The sequence below is a fragment of the Haemorhous mexicanus genome, chromosome 10 (assembly GCF_027477595.1).
Source record: "Haemorhous mexicanus isolate bHaeMex1 chromosome 10, bHaeMex1.pri, whole genome shotgun sequence".
NCBI classification, from domain to species: Eukaryota; Metazoa; Chordata; class Aves; order Passeriformes; family Fringillidae; genus Haemorhous; species Haemorhous mexicanus.
Window position 1 is genome coordinate 9,616,223 of NC_082350.1, and position 22,415 is coordinate 9,638,637.

The 22,415-nt window shown below is 45.4% G+C and overlaps 1 protein-coding gene across 1 annotated transcript; it reads left to right on the forward strand.

The window, feature by feature from the left end:
* The first annotated feature begins 233 nt into the window (after positions 1-233).
* On the forward strand, positions 234-3,351 carry KCNE4 (potassium voltage-gated channel subfamily E regulatory subunit 4). Its single transcript, XM_059855265.1, has 2 exons — positions 234-388; positions 808-3,351. Exon 2 carries the CDS (start codon positions 834-836, stop codon positions 1,323-1,325), a length of 492 nt encoding a protein of 163 aa, XP_059711248.1. The 5' UTR covers positions 234-388; positions 808-833; the 3' UTR covers positions 1,326-3,351.
* Positions 3,352-22,415: the final 19,064 nt, after the last annotated feature.

Sequence of the window (22,415 nt, forward strand, 5' to 3'; positions counted from 1 at the left end):
CACAGAATAACAATCTGCAGGCTTTCCATTCTGTGTAGCAGCTCTCAGGGTAAGAGGTCAGATTTAGCAGCTGGGATGTTAAAGGAGCAGATTCACAAGCTGAAAGATCCAGTGTGGAACTGGTTAGGAAAGAGTAAAATCTGAATTCCCAACTCCTTTTCTTTTCACAGCTGTTAAGAGTTCAGTGGGTTGAACTGCAATCCTTCAAGTTCATCTGTTGACTCCAACACAAAACTATTATAAACTGTGCCTCTAAAACACGTGATGAAACATTTCTTGAGAGCTATTTATTCCAACTGCAGCAGAGGAAAGTTTTCAGAACACCCAGCATTTGGTGGAGGAAAGGTCTCTTGAGCTTTGCAGAAGGAGGAATTATTGACATACCGGCGTAAGTTGCTTTTTGATTACTTTTTTTTCCTGCATCACTGAACAAAATAATACTTCTAACTTTCCCCCACCATGGAAACATGATCAAGTAGCACAAAACTATATTTAAGTGCCTAGCAGACAATTTCTATATAGTTTTCTCTTCTTAATAACATGGATTGGGGTTTTATAATTCAGCACTGAATTCAAGACATTACGTGTTTCCTTCCCTTTAATGTTTTCTGTATCTGAATAAGAGTTCATTTACTTACAATACTAATACAGAAGTATAATAGACTGAGAGCTTGAATCAGGTGTGGGGTTTGCAAACTTTGAATTACAAGGAATAAGGGAGAGTTTGGGGTAACCTTTTGCCAGGTGTTTCTTTTACGCCTTTGCTCTGAAGTTTGATCTTACATATCCATTTACATTCTCCTCTAGGCTTTAGCTCTGGTAAAACCCTTTCCATGCTGAAGATGGACCATGCAAATGTGACCCAAGCTATGCTTGATGCCGAATCCCCCAGCACGGAGAAGAACAACAGCAACGAGTATTTTTACATTCTGATTGTCATGTCTTTCTATGGGATCTTCCTGATAGGAATAATGCTTGGCTACATGAAATCCAAAAGAAAAGAGAAGTCATCCCATTTGCTTCTGCTCTACAAAGATGAGGAGAGAGAGTGGGGGGAAGCTGTGAAGCCTCTACCAACGGTGGCAGGGCTGAGATCCGTGCAGATCCCCATGATGCTGAACATGCTGCAGGAGAGCATGGTGCCCTCCCTGTCCTGTGCCATCTGCTCCATGGAAGGCAGCAGTGTGAGCTCCGAGTCCTCCTCCCCAGATGTGCACTTCACCATCCAGGAGGAAGTGCTGGATACTGAGCTGGGGGAAGTGTCAGAAACGCCCCTCAACGAGAGCAGCGAGGGCTCTGTGGAAAACCTCCAGAAGAACTCCTAGCACTTGCAGGGCTCCCCTGGTCAGCTGCCAAAGCAAGAGTGGAGCTCCCACTAAGAACTTGTGGCTCTACTTTTCTACTCTCCAGTGAACTCTGAACAGGTATCTGTGCTCCTGGGCCCCAGGTGTTCCTGAGAGCTGGCAGGACAAGGAAGCAGTGGTACCTAACTTCAAAGTGTGACTTGCACATAATTGGGTTGCTTAATTTTAATTTTTCCATTATTATTTCTTACTACGAAAGCTAAGAACATGGTGAATATATATTGTTTTCTAACGAGGTAATTATTACTGGCATGTCTCTGCATATTTCAGAATTCTGTAAATATCTGGGAAATGTTTGGGGAAGTTACCCTCATGCAATTGTCTGGTTCTTAAAGGTGATGGGTAATGCTCATTCACACAAAGCTGTGATGGACTAGAAATACTCTTACTTGTGTTTTTCTTATGACAAACCACAGCCAGCAGCACATTTGCTCAATGAGGGCTTGAAAGCTGAAAATTTGTTGATGCTGTACTTGAAGGGAGATTGCAGCATGGCTGGAGGCTGGCTTTAGATACAGAAAGAGTGGAAGACAAGGCAGAAAAAAAAGAGGCACTGAGTTCCTGTGCAGTTTGTAGAGCCTGGCTCCAGACCCATGACACTCTGTGTCTTTGCTGAAGTTACACATGTACTGGCTGGGTCAGGCTCACCACAATCTGCTGCAATCCAGCCTGTGACTCAGTTACTAACAGGAAAGGTGGTTTCGTTTTTTGCTTTTGCACTTTTTTAAAGATGTGTACCTTTGGTCACTAAAAGCAAAGATCTGTAAGTTAAAGGACATGGTAAAAGATCTTTGTTACAGGCTTGGAAATGCAGAAAGGCTCAGATGCTGCTCTGTTACGCCCCCTTGAAAAACAGGTGGAATTCTGGATGGAATTTAACCTAGCAAGGGTGAATTCCTGGCCCCACTGAAATCATCAGCTGAGTCAGGGACCAGCCCAAGATTTTGTGTTTCTCTGTTGGAGTTAAATTCTCTGTTTGAGGTGACTAAAATTGTACTCATTTACATCATTAAAGAATCTAGACTTTCTGCTCTATTTAAGCCAGTGTAGGTAAGCATTGTGTTACACCTTTTTTTTTAATCAGCTCGCATGTGACACATGCATTTCTATAAAGCTGTTAGTGACTAGTTTTTAAAACCACCACGGACTTCCCCCTCCCCCAGTCTAATGGTACTGTGACATTTTTCAAATGCTCATGAAATCTGTTGCTAAATTATTGCACTTTTACAAGAAGTAAAAATTAATACAAAGAAGAAAATTAATATTTCAATCATACCTTGTATTTTATAATAACTTATTACAGTGTTTTGATTAGTTTTGAAGCATGAGGGCTGAAGAGCCTGAGTCTAAAGCATTGCACAGCAAAATATTTGCAAAATGTCTCCACGTATTTCCTGCACTAAAATAGCTCTGTGATTTATCCACTGGCATTAGAGCTTGAGAGACAGCTCGAAAAACATGAATGCAGAAGGGCAGAGATGAACTGAAGCCAGAGTGTGCAGTGCTGCTGGTGTTGGGGAGGGCTCAGAGGGTTAATGGATGCGGGATCAGGGATCTCTGTCTGTCTGAGCACAGCAGAACAAAGGCTCCATTGTGCTCCAAAGGGCTGATGGGGCAGACTGAAGGCAGCGGGAGTTTTTCCATCGGCTTCGCTGAACTTTGGATCAGACCATATAAAGCTTTTTGGTAGATTTACTCTAAAAGGGGCTGTTTTAAGTTTGAAAGGAGCCAAATTAAGTTTGGCACTTTGCCTGGAATCACTTGAATCCTGAAACTTTCCAAATGAGACTGACATGTACAAGTTGTCACATTTTCCATTGCTTTCTCCTTCGTCCTTTACTTTTGGTATAAATGTATTTGTATCTGTAAAAAACTGATGTATATAATTCCTAACATCGAGTTGTATATAATTGTCTCATGTATTTAAAGTTTATTGTTTCTACTGGCACTAATTTTATTTAAATAAAGAAACACTTTTCCTGGAAAAGTCTCCATGTTTGTTCACTACGTCAAATAGATTTCCAGTAACGAGACTGGGCACAATTCCTGCAGGATCCTTTTCTAAGCCTCTTTTTGAAATGATTCCTTGAGCTCTACACTACTGCAGCATTATGGGCTGGCTGCAGGGCTGGGCCAGGTGCTCCCAATCCACCTTTGGTCCCTGTTGGCTGCTGGGCAGCACGCTCAGGGCGTGAGTGTGTGCCAGCAGGGCTACAGGGATACCCTTCTGCACAGACCTGGGGTGCTGGGGAGGCACTGGGGAGGCTGGAAAGCTGCTATGGAAACTTGTGTCGCTTATTCAGCCTCTGGAGATGTCTGCATTTGGAGTTTCAGAGTTAGATTTGCAGCGTAGCAAATGGAGTGGGCTGGGGTTGAGGTTATGGACAAGTATCTGGCACAGATCTCTGATCCCACTGGATTTCCACCACACGGCCATGGCACGCAGCTGGCTTTGTCACAAGCTTTGACCCTGGGTCTCACTGCTGCTCCCTTTCCCAGTATTACAGAGAAAGGAGGTTTTCAGAATCTGCCTCCCTAAGAAAGGGATAAATGTTTAGAGGACACTTTGAACTTCCCCAAATCTGTTGAATTACAAGCACAGATTCACCAGCACTGGTTAAGACCTGCATGCATGGGGTAATTTGAGGTTGCTTCAAAAATCAGATTACTAAAAAGTTACATCTGCTCACTTTCCCTCAAAACAGACTCCCTATTAAATAATTCTGGGGCCTGGTCACAAGCTCCTGAGGACCTGAAGCTGCCCATGAGCAAGGCTGTGTTTGGCTGCAGCCCTGCCCTGTCCTGGGGTCAGTCCCAAACATCTCCCATTTACCCACTGCTGCCTCGGGCTTCAGGGTTTCCATTGCCACCCAATGAATCAAGGAACCTCTGACAGCACTGCTGATAAGGAGGAAACACAGAACCAAATGTAAACTACTGCTCTGCTGCATGGATCAGAAAGGTAACTTGTTCCAGCAGTTTCTTGTTTTAAATTGAGCTGCTCTAAAGGGAAACACTGCCTGCATCTGAGCCTATTTACACAGCAAAGAGCAACTAAACACAAAAATGTGGCCACCTTCTTGCAGACTGTGATGGAGCTGGCCTTGTGGGGCTGGAGAAAGCATGTAGATAGTTTTGTATGGATTTGTCTGTGTTCTAAGGCATCTGTCTTTGTCCAAATCAGTGTTTTGATGACATTGCGGGGCAGGGGGGGGGAAAGGAAAAATCTGTTTTGGCTATTGAAGTTGGATGCATGTGCAAGTGAATGCAATGATGCCTTGAAGACAGCCCAGTGACCCTAGACTGCTAGGTAGGTATCATTCCAAAATAAAATAAGTGTTGTTAATCTACAAAAATTACAGATAGAAGGGAAAAAAATTGCTCCCATTAATCTTGTTTCAAAATTCTTTTGAGTACTAAGGAGTAAAAGGTAATAATATTGTTTTTTCCAAAATGAATGACATTTCCAGTGTGCTTCAGTAACTGAGTTAAGTTAGATTCAGAGCTAATAGGTCTTGGCTTGAAGGCCATGATAATTGACTGTAATTTGACTGAATGGAGGTGATTTTTTTTACTAATGCATTCTTCTTTAAAAGAACAGAGCAATAGGCTCCCATTTCTTGGCAGTGCTATACCTCATGCATTTGCTGCAGTAGTTAGCACATATCCCCTTTGAGAGAAAAGGAGAAGATGGCCACATGTGGCCTGTGCCTGTGGGCTGGCTCCAGGACCTAATGTGAATAGAAATACTCAGAGATGCTCAAAGTGGGTGCAGCACAGAATAGTTGGGTGTGCCAGGTGCAATTGTGGCAAAGCTGGACCATGTTCTCCTGTGCTTGTTGCCTTATCATGGTCGTGCTATAATATTTTTAGAACTTGTCCTAGTAGGAAGATGATTGCCTCCTGAGTTAACAGTTGGATCTAAGAGGTAAAAAAGTTGGTAAAATTGTTTAGGCTATTGGTTTTCATGCACTGATTATATTTGCCTCTGTGTATTTGGTTGATTTACTTCTGTATTTTTTCGATTTTCACACACCTCTGCAGGTCCTACTGTGTACAGCCAAAAATAGCTGCCCCTTCTTAGGGCATGGACACTTCTGTAACCAGCTCAACCAGGCAAGAAAATGGAAAATAATCGAAAAATCAACGAGCACCACTTTTTCAAAGTTTAATTTGGTTTGGGTAGGGTTCTAGTTTGTGTTAGGCCAGGTTAGATGAGGTTTTTGCCGCAGAAATAAGTGATTAAAAAAGGATAATGAAGGCAATTGGATGATGCATTACAGACTGTGTTCCCAGCTCTATCCCTCAGTAATCTGTTCAACTGGCCCGTGCTTCTCTTGAATATCATATGAACCTACTTATATTGCTGTCTGTGAAAATATGAGATGTTTCTGATAGATATGAAAGGCTTGTGAACTTTAAATGAAAGATATGGTATAAATACAAAAGCCATGACCACCTAGGAGCAACAATTTTTTTTTTTTTATTCCTTGATACTGCTAGATGCAGCAGTAGCCACTGGCAACAAATGGCAATTTCTAATATTTCAGCTCATCCCTCCTCAGGAGCTGTGTAACAGGGTTTTGGGCTTTGTTGAGAGCTGGAGAGGAGGGCAGTAGTTCTGGGATATGGGAGACTAAATTCAGTTCTCCCTTCAGCTCGAGGTTCACTGTGGTACTCTGGAAAATTACTTGCTTTGGCTAAGATTCCCTTTTATAAACTTTAAAGGAGAGCACACCTTCCCTGCCTAAGGCTGATGTGAAGATAACTATTTCAGAGTGCTGAGCTCTGATGGAAAGTGAGAAAAGGCAGAAGAGTTGTTTGTCCCTAGAGGAGGAACCAATTAAAGCATTTCCTCTGGTGTGAATTCCAGCTGTTTAGACGGAACTATCCTGTGATGCCTCCAGGACCTGCAGCTTACCTGTGAATGCTGGACCTGGAGCAGCCTGCTGTGGGGCTGGTCCCCAGCCTAGACCTCCCTGGGACAGCTGTGTCTCATCCCAGCAATAAAAACATCAGCTAAACACTGCAGGTGAGAGGATGTGAGACAGGCAAGTGGTTTTGAATTCCACCCTAGCCAATGCACAACGGCTCATTCTTTCCTTCTCCCCGGGAGGAAATGTAAACTGTGTACCTCTAAAGATGCACATCCCCTTCTCCTTCCTCAGATCAGGATAAAATGATTGAATGAGGTTTCCTGTAAGAGAAGAGAGGGGAAGAGAAAAACCAACACTGCTCCTATTTTTCATCGATAGGCATGGAGTGACACAGCAGCACACAGGCTGCTTGAACAGCACACAGGAGAACCCCCCTGGTGCCTCTTTCCAGGCCCTAGCTGAAGACCCATCCCACTGTTTTCCCTACTAACACCTGATGCTCCCAAAGGCCCCATTGCAGCTGCCAGTGCTGGCAGCAGCAGCAGCAGCCTCTGAGTGCCAGTGACTGCTCCCCAGGCTGCAAGCCCTGTGCTGGCCCTGCCCTGGCAAGCAGGGAACACTCCTGGCACTCACAGAAACATGGAGCAAGGCTGGCTCTGCTGAAAGCCCAGGCACCACTGGGACATTTCTCCAGGTCTGACTTTCCTCACTCATCACTGCATGAGAGTGCTGTGGACATTCAGGGGATGTTCATGGAGTGCATGTGGGTTTTACACCAAAGGATGCTGCTGGCTTTGGTTACAGGGGTGAGTGCTGTCTAAGAAGTGACACTGAGGCAGTGGGGATGTGATGGTAACACCTACCCGTGTTTACTGAGAAACAGGTCCTTGTGCCTCCACTGGAGGAAACAGCAGCAAGAGCCCTGTCACATTCTGTTTCTCAGGGTCTATCTGCTCAGTGTTAGGCATAATTAACTTCAGTCATATCTAATTAGCTGCTTTTTGGCCAGGACGTGCATCTCAGATGGATGCTCACTGTAAAGATTTTTTTCTCCTGTATTCATCAAGAATTCAAGACCAGATTAAAACAATCATGCAGCTCACTTCTGCAGGGAGGTGCAAATGCCTGCTGAAAGGGCTGACCTTCACCATGCTGCAGTGGCCAGTAAAATGCTGCCTTGGAGGTGGCTGCTCAGGGCTTTTATTGCTTCAGGTGAACTATAGGTACTTTACTTACTGTTTGTGTAGACATTTACACAGTGCACTATGCATTAGTTTTGTAATAAAACTCATGACGAGCATTCAATAGATCCCAGGATTTCTTCTGTCAGTAAAAAGAATTTTTTCCACAAATTTTCTTCCATGACCTTTAGTTTGTCTTGTGTAATACTATCACCAGGAACAACATATTCATGTGGAAAGAGGAGTACAAAACATTCATATAGAATAGACAGAACTTTGGGGCTAAAAGTGTCCTGTATAGGAATATTTGTGAGATACAGTCGTGCCAGGGAAATATCAGAAACCCAGGAGTTGAGGGTAATAATACTAGACTTTTTGAGTCCTTTATTTATTTATGATGTCTAGACAGACAGTGATTTTCCCTCATTTTTCTGTTGAGAACTGTGTCAGTTTGAACTGGGAGAGTCCAATGATTGTACTTACATCTGTATGTGTGTTCTTGATGTGCCTATTTTTTCTCCCTTTTCTACTCTTTTTCTACAGGACTTCAGCCCAGGGAAATTATTTTTTCAGGCCTATCCTTGCCTCCTTTTTCTTTACTGCATGAAAGACATAGCTTAAGGCACTTAAGTCAGGTTGAACCTGATTTTTTTCTATTCCTTGGCACTCTTTAATGCTGACTGCTACCATCTCTTTTGAGTAGTGCAGTACGTGCTTTCCTACCAGCTACACACACTGACATATGGTTACCATCAATTTTATAGGGGCCTGGAAGCACAAGGGATTGTGCTCATTTCTCCTGCTATAAAGGGGGGCACAGAATCTGTAACTTCTGCTGTGGGTCACCAGTTCAGATGCAAACCCAGGACAGGACTGACCAGCCTTGGTGTGGGGACTTGGTGGCTTTTGTGCCGCTGGCTCTGTGAGGCTGGCTCCCTCAGCACACTGAAGGAAGCCATCTGAAGGCAAAGAGGAGACATGTTATGCTTCATTCTGCAAAAGCAGCAGCAGGTCTGTGGACTGGGTGGTGTGAGGTAGCTGCTGAAGTCACTGGCTGGTGGGGAGTGGTGCAGCCTTCTCCCCACCACCTCCAAGGCATTCCTGGCAGGGGCAGTGATGATCACTGACACTCCCCAGCTGGTATCTGCTCACTAAAGCACAGTCCCAGCTGTCACTGTTCACAAAAGGTGTCTGGGCCACGAGGATGGGAGGTGGAGGGGTCAGCAGCCCCTTCCTTATGCTGACAGTGATGCTGGAGGGTGGGCCTTCTCACAGATGTTACACTCAGAGTGGCATCAGGGTGTGGTGAGGGGAGGGACAGGTTCCAGGCAGGATTTGGGGACATAACCCTACATGCCCCCCAACCCCTGCAAGCCAGGAATTTGTCTTTCAGAAACAAGTCTCTCCCTTTCACGTTGTTTTTTTTCCTTTTTGTTCCCTCTGGGCTCTGGAAACATGCATTTTATTGCTACACAGCAACTTCCCTGAACTCTATCTGGAAGATTAATGGTTTATTGAAGAACAGGCAGGATTTAGATTGTCATCAAGAGACCCATAAAAGTAAGCATGTAAAAAGTGTTATGGAAACAGAGCGTGGCCCCTTGGAGTTTTCAAGGCTGGAAGCTGGGCTTTACACATGCCCTGCATCCAGCTCCCTCACCCCTTGCTGGGAGCACACGTGGAAGGGCAGTGGGAGTTCATTATTTGTGCTGGAGATGAATGAGTCCCTTGCAATGAAATCTACTGTAAGTGCACCTTTTCACATGAGCTGGGTTTTTTCCTCTGCTTTGTTGGTGTGCACGTGCATCTTGTACGTCACTGGGAGCACATTAATGGCCATCAGGAACATTGCTTTTGGAATCCTCACAGATATCCCCAGTGATCCAATTTGAAGCACTGCCTGGAAAATGATTAACTCCTCTCTTTGCTCTGTAAGGGATTACAGGATTCTGCTGGGCCGCTTCGGGCCACAGCCAGCTCATTCCTGGAGACATCCTCATGCTCCTCCCCAGGGACCTGTGCTCTCAGGGAGTCCTGCACGTAAGCTATTGTTGCATCTGAAGGCCAAACTGTTCCATCAAGCATGGCTTTATCAAAGTGACTGTGCTACCAAGCCCTAGGGAAAGACTGGGCTGCAAGTGGCCAGCTGAGCCCAGTGAAAGCAGCAGCCTGCTCTGATGTCAGCTACAGCCCTCAGCCCTTCTCACCCCTCATCTCTCCCACAAGATTCAGCAGTGGGGATATATTCTGTGTGTGGACATAATGGCCTCATAAGTATGCCAAGCATTGGGAGGTTAGCAGCACATGGGCAGTCACTGCAACCATTCCTCAGATTACTGAAAATTGGCTGAAGTTGCCTCTCTCCCTGTGCTGCCATGGGATCTGCATGTTAAAGCCCAGACAGAGCCAAGCAGGGAATGCTGGAGCTGTAAAAACACAGCTGGCTTACAGAATGGGTTCCTTTGGTGAAGATTTAAAAAAGCTCTGAAGATTTGTTAGGACAAAACACATGCACTCATCCTCACACATATCATCATTTGCTCCTTTGGCTTTGATCCAGCACCTTCCCCCAGTACTTCAGTTTCCATGGGCTCCCCTGCCCTCCTCAGCACCATGGGTCACTTTCTGTATACCAGAGTAGAAGAAAAATTAAAGTATTAAAATAAATCCTCTTTCTTTAGCTTTCCACATTTCATCGCAACCCAGTAAAGGTGCAGGTCTGCTCTTGGCTCCTTGCACCAGTGGGGCTCCCCTATAAATGGCCTCAAAAGAGCTCCAGTGGCCCTGGATCCTCTAGCGTTCCAGGCACATCAATGGAGTCTCCTCTCTCTGAATCTGTTGGGATTTTGGTCCAATTCAGATTTCTCACCTTCAGTCACAGATGTCCCTGAGGGCAGGTTAACCTGCAGCCTGCTTTTAACCTGCCCTTCATGGATGCTTGTTTTGCATTTTTCTGCCCACTGTGCCCTGGATCAGCTGCACAGAAAACAGTCTGCCCTGACACAGAGCTCTGACCCTCAGGAGGCAAGCTGGCACCTGGGGTGCCCCAACTCCCCCTTCCACCTGCAGTGGGGGGTGAGTTTGTCAGGGGTGAAGAAAAATGCTGCAGAGATGGGGCAGACATGGGCTATGGCCACACAATTGCCTCCACACCAGGCATTTGTTAGCAGCACAAGGGTTTCTGGGCAGCCCTCTGGTTGTTTAGATCGTGTGCATGGAGCAACTGGATGCTATAGAAAAATTTTCTTAATTACACTGATTGACTCTTAAAAGAAGCTGTGAGGTGATAAAAGCCTTAAAACTAGGAGAATTCCTGCCTCCAAGCAAGGGCAGCAAGTGGCAGGCAGCCCCATGGGGCATCTCTGAGAGGTCCCTGTGGGGCACAGCCCAAGCCAGGGCCTTTGCAGTCCCATAGCAGCCCCACAGGGATCTCTGAAAGAATCCTGTGAGAATTCCCTGCCCTGGTCCATCAGCAGCAGGCTGACCAGAGGAATAACAAACCCTGTGAGCTCCTCCTTAATCACACCTCTCAGGTGCTGCTGCTCACAGCTCAGTGCTCTTTCATCCCCCAAGGCCTGTGATTAGCCCTCAGCAGCAGTGTCAGGATGCACTTTAAGGTTTAATTACACATCCCAGTCTGAGTAATGTCTCTGGCTGCTCAGCCTGTCAGGCCCCATTAGCTGGGAGCACCCACGTCCCAGCCCTGAGCAGGCTGGGGAGAACGTGCCAGGCTTACCCCATGGCTGCTTTGTCTTTGCTGCAGCTTTAACACCAACTGCTCTGACATCTCCTCATCCTTGGCAGAGCTGCCTTGTGAAGGTACAAAATGATTGTGAAGAGATTCAGGGAACACCTTTTCCCCTGGTGGCTGTGCCCATGGAGGGGCCAGTGGGACACAGGCACACCTTGGTGGTGGTGGCCACAGCTGCAGTCTCCATCACAGGATAATCAGAAAGCATTTCCTCCCCCAGGCTAAGCTCTGCTCTAGCTGTGCCTTGTTGATATTTGTGAAACCTCTAATTAGCTGCCCTTTCATTTTGCTTTGTGTCTGTGGTTGATGCCGTGTCATCCTCTTTTCTCAGGAGTTTCAGTATTTCCAGTGACTTATGAAAAGGGCAATTCTGTCAGGCATTTTGAGACCTTTAACTCGGGAGAATGTCATTCTTCAGGATGACTGTGGCCATTTTGTCTGCTCTGCTCCTCACAGTGATAACTTTGTGGTGATGGTCACTCTAGAAAACCAGACTGCAGATTTTTAAGCGTGGACTAAGGAATCCCATGGTGAATTCCTTTCTCTCCAAGCTGTATACAGAGAAAATCTTGTTTGTTGTCTAATGCCTATAGTGAGGGACCTCAAATGAGCCAACTGGCCTTCACAGTCAGAAGGAAAAAAATCTGGTGAATAGTAAGTTTGTTGGGAAAATGGTATTTAGGTCATCCCAAAACTATTTATGAATTCAGGTCACATTTTCTGAGTAGTACTCCTGGGATTTATTTTTTTTTTTTTCTGGGAGTGGATTAATTTTTCCTTTTTTACTAAACTCAGGGGTTAATGCATGAGCTCAGAAACTGGGAATTCCTCATACAGTTTCAGTCCATGCTTGGGTGGAGCTGGGTAATCCATTCCCACTGAATTGCCAGCACTTTTGAGTATCTCGGGAAGAAAGGGCAGTACACCCACAGTAGGTCCCACTGGACCTGTGTCCCTACAGTATAAAATATGCATTCCCTGAGCCAGAGAAAAAGAAATTGCAAATACTCCCTAGGATCGTGGTTAGTGAATATGCAGAGGCAAGAATATATTGAATTTCTGCTGCATAATCGGCTCTGACTTTAACTGGTATAAAATTGTACAAGAACACAAAGATGCTGTGAGATTTGTTTATCCTGTAGCCTGGCAGCCACGGTGCTCCCATAAGAGATGTGGATTGTCTCAGGGCATAGGTAGAAGTCAGGCTGGATCCATTGCTTCTTGGATTTAATCAGGGAATTAAATTTCCTATAATTTCTTTTGCTGTTCAAGAAGCAAGTGCTTTGTTGAAACAACTGGGTTTCAAGTAAAAGTCAGGTTGATTTAGTTTCTGGTGTGGAAACATCAACTTAAATTTGTAAATCATCTTTCTGACTAAAAGCAGTTATTCCCATCAAAGGGGGGCCTCGTTTGCAGCTGCTAAAGGAGGGGATGTAAAACAAGCACCTCAGAGCCTGCAGAAGAGATGTGGTAAACAGAGAGCCAGACAAAGTAATCTGGGATGTGGTCTGGGGTCATGAGTCAGGCAGGCAATGGATAATAGGGAAGTCTTTGACAACTGTGTTAATATCTAAAAACAACCTGAAAGCAATAATTGGATGCCACTAACTGCTTCAGTGTGCTTGTTAAAGGGCTGCCAGCTACAACTGACTTTGATAGTGCAAGCATAAGGGAAACATGCAGCTCATGAGACAGAAAGGACCATCTGACCTCTTTTCTCCTCAGTCTGTCCTAAGCATAGAAGAAAAAGTGGAGCTAGGTTGACATTTATTTTTCTGAGAAGAAACCAGCCTGTCTTTAAATTGCTCTTTGGGGTTTTCCATCTGGTTTTATAAATGACATGTTATTTTACTGCGCCCTTAACTGCAAACAGACCTTAGATTTTGATGAGAATATATATGTCCTGTCTTTTTCTTAGCAGCTGATAGTACTGGGGAAGGTGTAGTGGGCAAAATGTCAGGGGTAAAATCCTACAAAAAACAAACCCATAAGCACAGGCTTTTGGATCACTTCAGGACAACTCACAACGTTCTCTGCTCACTTCCTTATATACCTGTTTTCAGTGGGAAAAATAAAATTTCTTTCAGAGTCAGGAAGGATGAAAATACTGGGCATAACCTATAAGAAAGCTGGAATTTCAGCTGCATCTCCACAGTTGTTTCCAGTTAGCTGATGGGGCAGCTAACTACAGTGATCAGTAACATCTCAGAGTGTTGGTGCCTTTCTCCCCAGGCACCTTGATCCATGCAGCCAACAGCTGAACACGTGGCAGGGGTTGCAGAGACTGAATAGAACCTTCACAAGCAGATCTGAAGGGGACTTGCCTTCCTCCAGGCTCTGGCTGCACAATATCTTACTGGGGAGAGGAGAGCAGCCCAGAGTGGGGTGGTGAAGCAAACAGGACCCAGCATGGTGGGCCATGGAACAGCTCTGCACGTGACACAAACAGTTCACTGGCACACCCAGGTGGGCCAGAGCTCAGCAGTTCTGTGTTTGACACATGACTGCCTCTGAGGAAAGCACCAAAGCAGTTTTTAGCCTTAGTGGAAGCAGCAGGTGCCTGATCATTCCCTGTGTGCCTGAATTCTGGGCAGTAATTGGTACTTGGTGCTGCTGCCTCAGATTTGTTGCAGGCTAATGCCCAGCCATTGAGCTCCAACTCCTGTATATATTAGGATGTGCTGATATTTGAAGGGAAATGTGCAATATTCTGGGTTTGCATCTGTAATTGAATGCACAGCTTTCCTTGGTTGCTGGTTGACAGAGAATGCAGGAGCCAGCACGATCAGCAGTTCCAGGATTTATCTCTAGACAAATATCTACAAGAGAACAGCAGCAGTGCAGCAGCTGCTGGATATAATAAACTGGATATAATTCTCATCAATTCAGTGAGTAAGCACACAGGATTTGTCTTATGAGCTGCCAGACCATGCACAGTCTCCAATCCCATGGCACTGCAGAGGTATCAAAGCTCACTAAATGCATTTACCTGCTAGCACTCTGAGGCAAATATTCCTCTCTCAATAAAAGTACAAACCCTGTTGGACAAGTCATGTACAGCTGCATCACAAAAACTGCACAAAATTTCTTTATTCTTTTTTAATTCAAGAGAAGCCTAGAAAAACAAGACAGTCAAAGAGGAATTTTAATGAGATTGATCTCAGCAGAAGAGCTTAAGAGATGCACGTGGCTCAGAGACAATATCAAAAGGTGACATCCTTTACTTTTTTCTCCTGGGGGCCACGGCTGCTTTTCTCCTTCCAGGTCCCTGGGACTGCCCAGTGCAGCCCTGGCTGGGACCAGCAGTCCTTGCACAGCTCTGGGGCAGGCTGGGGGTGCTGGGCTCAGCCCCTGGGGCAGCCCAGACCAGCTGGGGACTCGTCCTTGCAGTGAGCTCTGGGGCTGCTGTGCCAAACCCAGGCTGCAAAGGAGACCCTGGCCCATGGAGGCAGGAGTGGGTGAGGCCAATCAGGGTAATTAGGTTTATTATTGCCCTCAGGTGTGGTGATTGGGAGTGGGGCTGGCCCAGCCCCATCCCCAGTGGGCACAGCTGTGAGCAGCAGGTGAGCAGCACTGACAGCAATGAGCCATGGGGTGCCCAGGGGCACTGACCAACCACCAAAGGGAGCAGAGGGCACACAGGGGCAGTGCAGCAACAGGAGGGGATAAAAGGCTGGGACAAAGAACAAGAAGGGGAGATGCTTGTGGCCTTCTGAAGTGACAAGATGTTACTCTGTGTGGGCAGAAGCCTTCTGATGAGGTATGGTGTTACTGTGTATGGGTTGAGGCTTTCTGATATTGTGTGGTGGCACTCCGTGTGTGGTGGCTGTCTCAACTGTGATGTGCTGTGACACCCAGAACTTTGAGCTCCTTTCCTACAGCTCTCCTCCTTGCTCTCTGAAGTTGGAAAGCAGGAAGATGTTACTTTAAATACTGCTTCTGTGCCTGGAAGGTGTGGTTTGGATTCTTTCCCCTAGCTCACATTTGTGATTTTTTTAAAGATAATTTTATTTTATGTGACCTGGAATATATTTTGCAGTAAGAAGGCTGTCAGGCTTTTCTGGTGGAGGAATTTGTCAGTATGGTGCCATCTGTTATGGTACCTTAGCATGTACCTTACTGATCTCTGTGGGATAAGAGCTTTTCCAATTCATAGCCCTGCTCAGTTTGAGGGAGGTTTGTCTGTAGATGCCTGTGACACCTCAGGGAAATGTGCCCTCCATCGTGTGAGCTGCTCAGAAGGGATGAAAGGGCTCACCCTGGTAGCTTGTTAAAGATGAGTCAGGTCTAGGAGACCATGGAACTTCAATTCTGCTGGCTTGCCTGGGGTGGCTGGGAAGTTTCTGGTGCTTTGCATGGCAGTGAGCTCTTTTTGCTGCAAAGCCAGGGCTGGAAAGCTGAGCTGAGTGAGCACGTTGGAGTGCTGTGTTCATCCTTAGTCCCACCCTCTTGCTGGGTGACCCAGGAGCAGTGTGTGGGTGGGCTCTGGGCTGTGACTCCCCAGCTGTGCCCAGCTCACAGAGGATGTGTGCACATGGACTCTGAGCCTGGTGTTTCTGCAGCAGGAGCTCACAATGCTGAGCTCTGTGGCTCACTGCTTAGTCCTTGCTTTGGCTAAAACCTCCTGTGCTGGTGTGCTCACATCTCTGAGCTTTGCTCCAGCTGCAGGGCTGCTGAACTGTGGAAGAGAAAGGAGATGGAGCTCCAGGAGAAGCAGTTTTCTTACTGAAGTCATGTACAGCCTTCTGCAAATCCCAAAAGGCTTGCTGATGACACAGCTCCTGTCTGAAAATTTATGGATTGACTCTGCTGTTCACAGTTCTCAAGCTTATGCCAAGGTCCCAAATGGATCCTTTTCATTTTCATTTCCTGTTAAACCAACCCTACTGACCATTTCTGTTCCACTGGCCTTGCCTCATTGCCACCCCAAACCAGCTTTATCACAGCACAGGCACAATCACCCTGCTGCCACAACTGCACTAGGCTAGGTCCAGCTTTCAGAAACTGAAGGTGAACCTTAAGGTGGGGGATTTTTTTGTGATTTGGTTCCTTTTTATGTTGTGGGGTTTCTTCTTGCAAAGCCAGAAATGTGTGCCAACTCAGTGATAAGAGCTCCCCTTCACTGACAGGCCCTGCTACCATCCCTGAACCTGGGCAGAAGGTTTGTGGGTAAATATTTCAAGACTCTTTAAAAGGCAATTAAATATTCTAAGAGAGGAGTCAGTGAAAGATGCCCCAGGATTTCAGCTCTGTCATTTACATATGCATCTGTACACACTTGTGTTCACCCCTCTATGTGTGTGTGCTCCTGTGGTGCAAGAGCAGAACCTCTGACAGCAGGGAAGGTCACACCAGAGAGCAGACAGGGTGAGCTGAGCACCAGGGGGCAGTTCCAGAGTGCTGCTTTGTTGTTTCATGTGGGGCATCATCTTCTGTGGGAGCACTGGCCCTGTCCCAAAGCATGAGTTTCTTGAGTCCTGCTCCATACTGGCTTTGGGTGGGGTTAGAGGCAAAAGTCTTCTGGAGCACTGAGCAGAGAGCCCTGAGACTGACAAACTGAAGGTGGAAAGAAATGCATGTTTTCATTTTTAAGTATCTGTTCCTAATGGGTCTTTCCTGTTGCCTTTCTTCCCAAGCTTCTGGGTGACTTTGGCTCATGGCAGCAGCTGCCACTTGGAATTTGAGGGGAATATTGTAAAGAACAGTTATCACCAGTGGGTTGGGCTTTGGGCACTGCTTTAATAAAAGGTATGGGAAAAGTTGCCTGGGGAAAAAACCCCTGTCAAAGGTTTTTATATAATAATAATAATAAAATAATAATTACCTGGGGATCTGCCTGTGAAAAGTGATGTGAAGGCAAGCACCAGTCTCAGAATCTAATAAATTACTGACAGAAGAGGCTCCAAAGAATGCAAAAATTTGCAAAAATTCTCAAAGCCATTTTTTAAATAATAAATTATGAACATGACAAATTCTACTCAAAGTTCATATTATCTTGCTTTTCATTTGTTGCTCATGTTGCCATGGCACTGGAGCAGTCTGTGGAGGTAAAAGGAATTCTGTGTGCTGCCCTCAGCTCTGAGAGAGAGCACGGTGCCACCCCCATGAGTCCCTGCAGGCTGGGCTGCTGCTGTTCCATGCAGGTGTGAGCTGCCATCAAGGTGTGCTAGACATGATTTATAAATTACCTGCTGCTCTTGTCCCCTCCCTGTTCCCTGAACCTTTCTGTGTAATGGCAGCACTGCCCTGGTTGGCTTTTTTTTCTCTCCAAAGTGGGATCTGCCCTCAGGACTTTGCAGTCTGGGCACTGCTCATCCTATGCAGGTCTTGGTGCTCCACCTGACTTATATTCAGTTTTCTCTCATTTTTGGGCACAATCCCACTTTCCTAGAGGCACAGTGCCTGTTTATATTCTCATAATCACAGCTTTATCAGGGTTTGGAGTTATCAAACTGACCACTGGGGTCTCTTGGTGACAAAGGTGCTGAGCAGCATGTCAGGATGCTGGGAGACTGTTCTGTGCAAGCACTATCCTCTGCTCCCTTGGTTTTATTCCCTTCTGTATGCCTCCATTCCAGGCTATTCTTGGAGGTACTGTGCTAGATGGCTTTTCTGGTCTATCAGGTAGCAGCTTAATATTATTTAATCTTCCTAAGGTTTACACACACACCTTGCCTAGGGGGAAAATAACTACTTACACAGAAAAAGCTCATTAAAATATATATGAATTTTAACAAGATATTGCATTACTGATTTTGTAAGCTGCTCAAATTTCTTTGATAATCATAGTGTGATAATCACACTTAGGCTTTAAAGGGATTATTATCTGCTAATGCAGTTTATATCCTTTTATTCTGCAAAAGTTGAGAGAGACATTTATTCTTCCTGTTGTACAGCTAAAGTGAGCAGAACTTGGTAGTTGAAAGCCTTGAGCAGATATGCATGGGAACACAGACTGATAGCATTTTGTGTCTCTTTCAGAGAGGCTGCAGGTTCAGCAGATGTGAGGCACTAAAATTGTATCTCCATGAGAAAAAGTAGTTTATGCACACACTGCTCAGATCAGCCAGAGGCTTGCAAGCTGCTACTGGCTCTGCAAATGAATAATTGTGTGAGTAACCATGACTCCCAAACAGCTTGGCCCCTCACAGGTGCACAGAAAGGCAGGTGCAACCAAACTCAGGTCATGGGGAGCCAAGAATCTGGTCACACTTGTAGGGAAAGCAGGTTGTGACACTGCTGGAATTGAGGGCACTGCTAGGTCTGTGGATAAGGGGCTTTAGACAGAGACCCTTAGGAGTGGGAAGAGTATTGTTCTAATGAAGGGCTGATTTTTATCTTGCCTATATTATGAAGGTTACCTAAACTGTGAAATTGCTTTCTAGCCACTTTCTTCCAAAAATAAATGCTGTGGTTCCCTGTGATGTGCCACTTTCAGAAAGGGGTCAGTTAGAGAGATGTAAGGCATAAGGGGTGGCTGAAACTGACTGCCCTCAGTGGGACTGAAATAATTGCTGAAAAGTGAAGGAGCGTTGTTTGGGTTTGTGTGTCACCTGTGCAGGCAAATAAAGGGCTTGGGTATCTATCCTTGCTGTAAAGGAAGTTTCTATCTCTGCAGTCAAAACCTTCAGGTCTACTTAAGGACAGAATTTAAAGAATTTTGACTACATAAAGGCTCTGAAATTGCTGTCCTGGTTATTTTTAGAATGTTTTTGACTTTCCCATATCACCATAGCAATGAGTGCTGCTAAGGTCTGCCCTTGGGCACAACTTTGATGTGTGTGGGTCTGTTTGCAAGTGCTTGGTGGGTCCTGCCCCCACTGCAAACCACAGCATGCTGAGGCAGGCTCTGTGTGAGCCCCTGAGAAGGCTCTCAGGTCAGCAGTGGTCTGCATTTAGGTGTCCATGGCCTCTCCAAACTCTGGGTAACTCTTACAGTTCATTCCTCTGTGGGTATAAATGGTGCTAAGCAAGGAGAATGCACTGACTGTGCCTTGTGTAAGCACCAGGCAGGACAGGGGAAGGGCTGCTCAGAGTGGTGCATTTCCTACCAGTGACCTGAGCCTTGTGTGCAGCTCCCTGGTGTACTGGTTTAACAGATCTGAACCTGCCCCAAAGCCAGTGTGTGTGAAATTGCTGTGCTCATGTGCAGCAGTCCTGAAGAATTCCATTTGCTGGGGCTGAGGAGAGTGGCTCCAATGGTTCCATGCTCTCCAAAACCAGCCCTGCCTGTTCTCTGGGGTGGGCTCACTGTGCATGAGGAGCAGGGCAGGCACTTCAGACATCCCCTGCTCCCTGGGGCACACTGGGCTCGCTGCACACCCAGGGAAAGGACCTTGCTGGCTTGACAGGGACTTTGCTGTGGATACCCCACGTGCTCTTAAGATGTCTCTAGTGCTCTCTATAAATAAGTGGTATTGAGAGACCAGACCTTTTAAATGTAAAGAAAATATTGAGAGCAACTCTCTTGTTTCCTGGTGCTTTGTTTTCTCCAGTGCCAGGGAACACTAACATGCATTTTCTTCAGTCCTATCAGACCTCTTCTAAATGGATTTCTAATCTCAAAACCCCAGTTTAATCCCAAAGTACTCTAAATTTGAATTCCAGCCTGTTAAACCTACTTAAGGCTTCTGCCATTTCTTCTTCTTCTCTGACTGTGCGAAATCCTTCAGTTCATTTTGCTCTTAATAATGACCCTCATGGCCTAATCATGCAGCCCCAGAGCAGGGACTATGCACAGATAGACCCTATATCCTTCCAGCCTGAGGTGCCATTTGTGTGTCCTAAGACAAAGCTGCACCTGCTGTGTTTTATGGCTAGAATTCAAAGATTCTTGAGGCTCTTACGTCTCTGACTTTCTTAGCTGAGCAGAAAGTCTGAGCAAAAATAACTCAAAAACCCCAGTAGCTTGATCTTTCAGAGTGGATAAGAACAAAGTGTTAAATGTGTGCAGAGGCAATGTTATCTTGTGTCATTGGATATGTCATATGGATGCTGCTTTTAGGATTGTTAATTCCTGCTGCCTTTTATTGTTGAAATGTCTGCAAATGTGTTTTCCTTTCTTTATTCTATTGTATTATGACTCAGAGACTTGTTTAAATATCTAAAGAAAACATCTACATCACCTAATTAAATCAAGACTGGATTGTAGATATTTAATTGCCTTATCTGTAAACAATTCAACAGGAATTGAGCACACTGACATATTTGAAGGTCTGAGTATTAGTGCTAATGAAAAGAGCTGTGATGTGGTTTTTTTGGAAATGGAAAGGTATTTGAAGTCTTGCCTCACTTGCTCAGTTGCTGACCTGACCCCCAGTTTCCCAAGGCAGGGACAGGGCTGTGCAGTGCACATGTTATGGGAATGCACATCACTGAAACAATGACCTGCCCCCCTTTGGTGCCAGCTGGTCCCTGCAGAGCTGTAAGGTGGCAACTCTTCATGTTGTAGTGCTCAGGGTCAAATCTGAGCCTCCAGGCCAGGGGTGTGAGAAGCACCAAGCCTGGCTGGGCTGTTGCACTCTGTGCTCCCCATTGCTGTCTTTCTCTCCCTGCTGATGGAGGAGAGGGATTTGGTTGCAGGTGGGATGATGGCTAGTGCTGAGTTGCTTTAGCTCTGGCTTTTGTGAAAATTCCTACAAAGCAATTTATTTGGGGCTCCATGTTTTAGAAAGCCACTGGGAAAAGACAGTGGGAGTGTATGAATTAAGGAAGGAATGGTGCTCCTCAGCAGGAGCAATGTAGCTAGAAACTGCATCAGGCTGAGGATGGTAAACACTTTTAGCACATGCTCATGCCTGATAGGATGGGATAGTCAGTGATATTCATGTTCAAAAGATTTTTTTTCTTCTCATGAACTGTCTGGTTTCCTTTCCCTTGGAGCTCTTGGTGTTCTCTGTCTGAATAGATGATGTGGGTAAGATCAAATTCAACCTGACAAAATAAGTCAGAGGATGTGAAATCCTTCTTTTTCCCAGTCTCCCCTGTGAGCAAACAAATGTCATTTCACTCAAGTGAAAAGTTGTTCTCAACAGGGTTCAGACTTTTAGATTTAGTGAAATTGTGTGGTTTCCTACATATGGAGATAGTTTGGGGGTTTGTTTGTGTGGGGATTTACATTTTGCTTTTCTGCCTGTGATCCTTAAAGTGATATATGAAGAAGGGATTATTTAGTGTTGGCAACTCCTTCTTTCCTGCCCTTCCTGCCACCTTCCTCTAAAGCACTAGGCATCACAGTCATGGGGTCAGGCAGAGGGACAGTCCTTGAAGGGGGTTTTGCTTTGTGCAGGCATCCCATGATGCCAGGAGAACAAGGATGTAGATTAAGGGATGAGTTCCATTTGTCTTTTTGGCTTCTAGATAATTAAGTACGGTTTGTTAGCTAGGCTGTCCTTATTGTTTTGTCATAGTCTGATACAGATGCAGAGCTGAGGGCCATGCCTGTCCAGCAGAGGTGTGAGAGCTGCCAGAGTAACTAACTAAGGCATCAGTTTTAGTGAGGGTCTAAACCATCAGCTAAATGGCAGCAACAGCTCCAAGCTGGAGTGTGAAACTGGAGGATCCTTTGGGAAAACAAGAGCTGTAACAGGAACACTTCATTGAGACTCTGCAATGAGCACAATTGTTCTGTTTGGGCTGGTTCTTTCTAACCAAAACTTACAACTAAGCTAAAGAAACAATCTTGGGATGTGATTATAAGCAGAAGGAACTCAAATGTGGAGTAGGGGAAAGTGGAAAGAATGAGGCCAAGGAAAAGAAGGGTGCATGTGCAAATAGCTCAATTTATTATTTTTTTCCTTTTTCTCAACCTTCATTATATAACCTCAATAAACTTTGCTTTCATATTATAAGACTTACACACATAAGCTTAAACCTGAAATCATGTGGCTTTTGGCTTTGCTAGCAATCTTTTCCAAAACATCAAGGGCCCTGAGGATAAAGCACTCAGTTTGCTTATCTTTGGAAGGTATTCATTCAGTCTTGACATTCTGTACTCCCCCTAGCCTCCAGCACTGTGATCCTAGGAGGTATTGCTCACAGCTTAATGTGATGTTTAGTCTCCAGACTTTTACAGCACACTTTTACAGAACTAGCAAAAAGTTTTGCCAGTCAGCTTGGAAATTTCCTGTGGCGAGGTCTAAATGGTGTCAACAATAATGTTGGTGTGGGTGAAGGTAAGGGTCTCTGACTCTTTCCAAATTTGGTATTTACACTTTTATGGTAAATGCTGTGTTCTAATTGC

Excerpts from the sequence above, each read along its gene's own strand:
- KCNE4 (XM_059855265.1), top strand. The coding sequence starts at position 834 with ATGCTGAAGATGGACCATGCAAATGTGACCCAAGCTATGCTTGATGCC.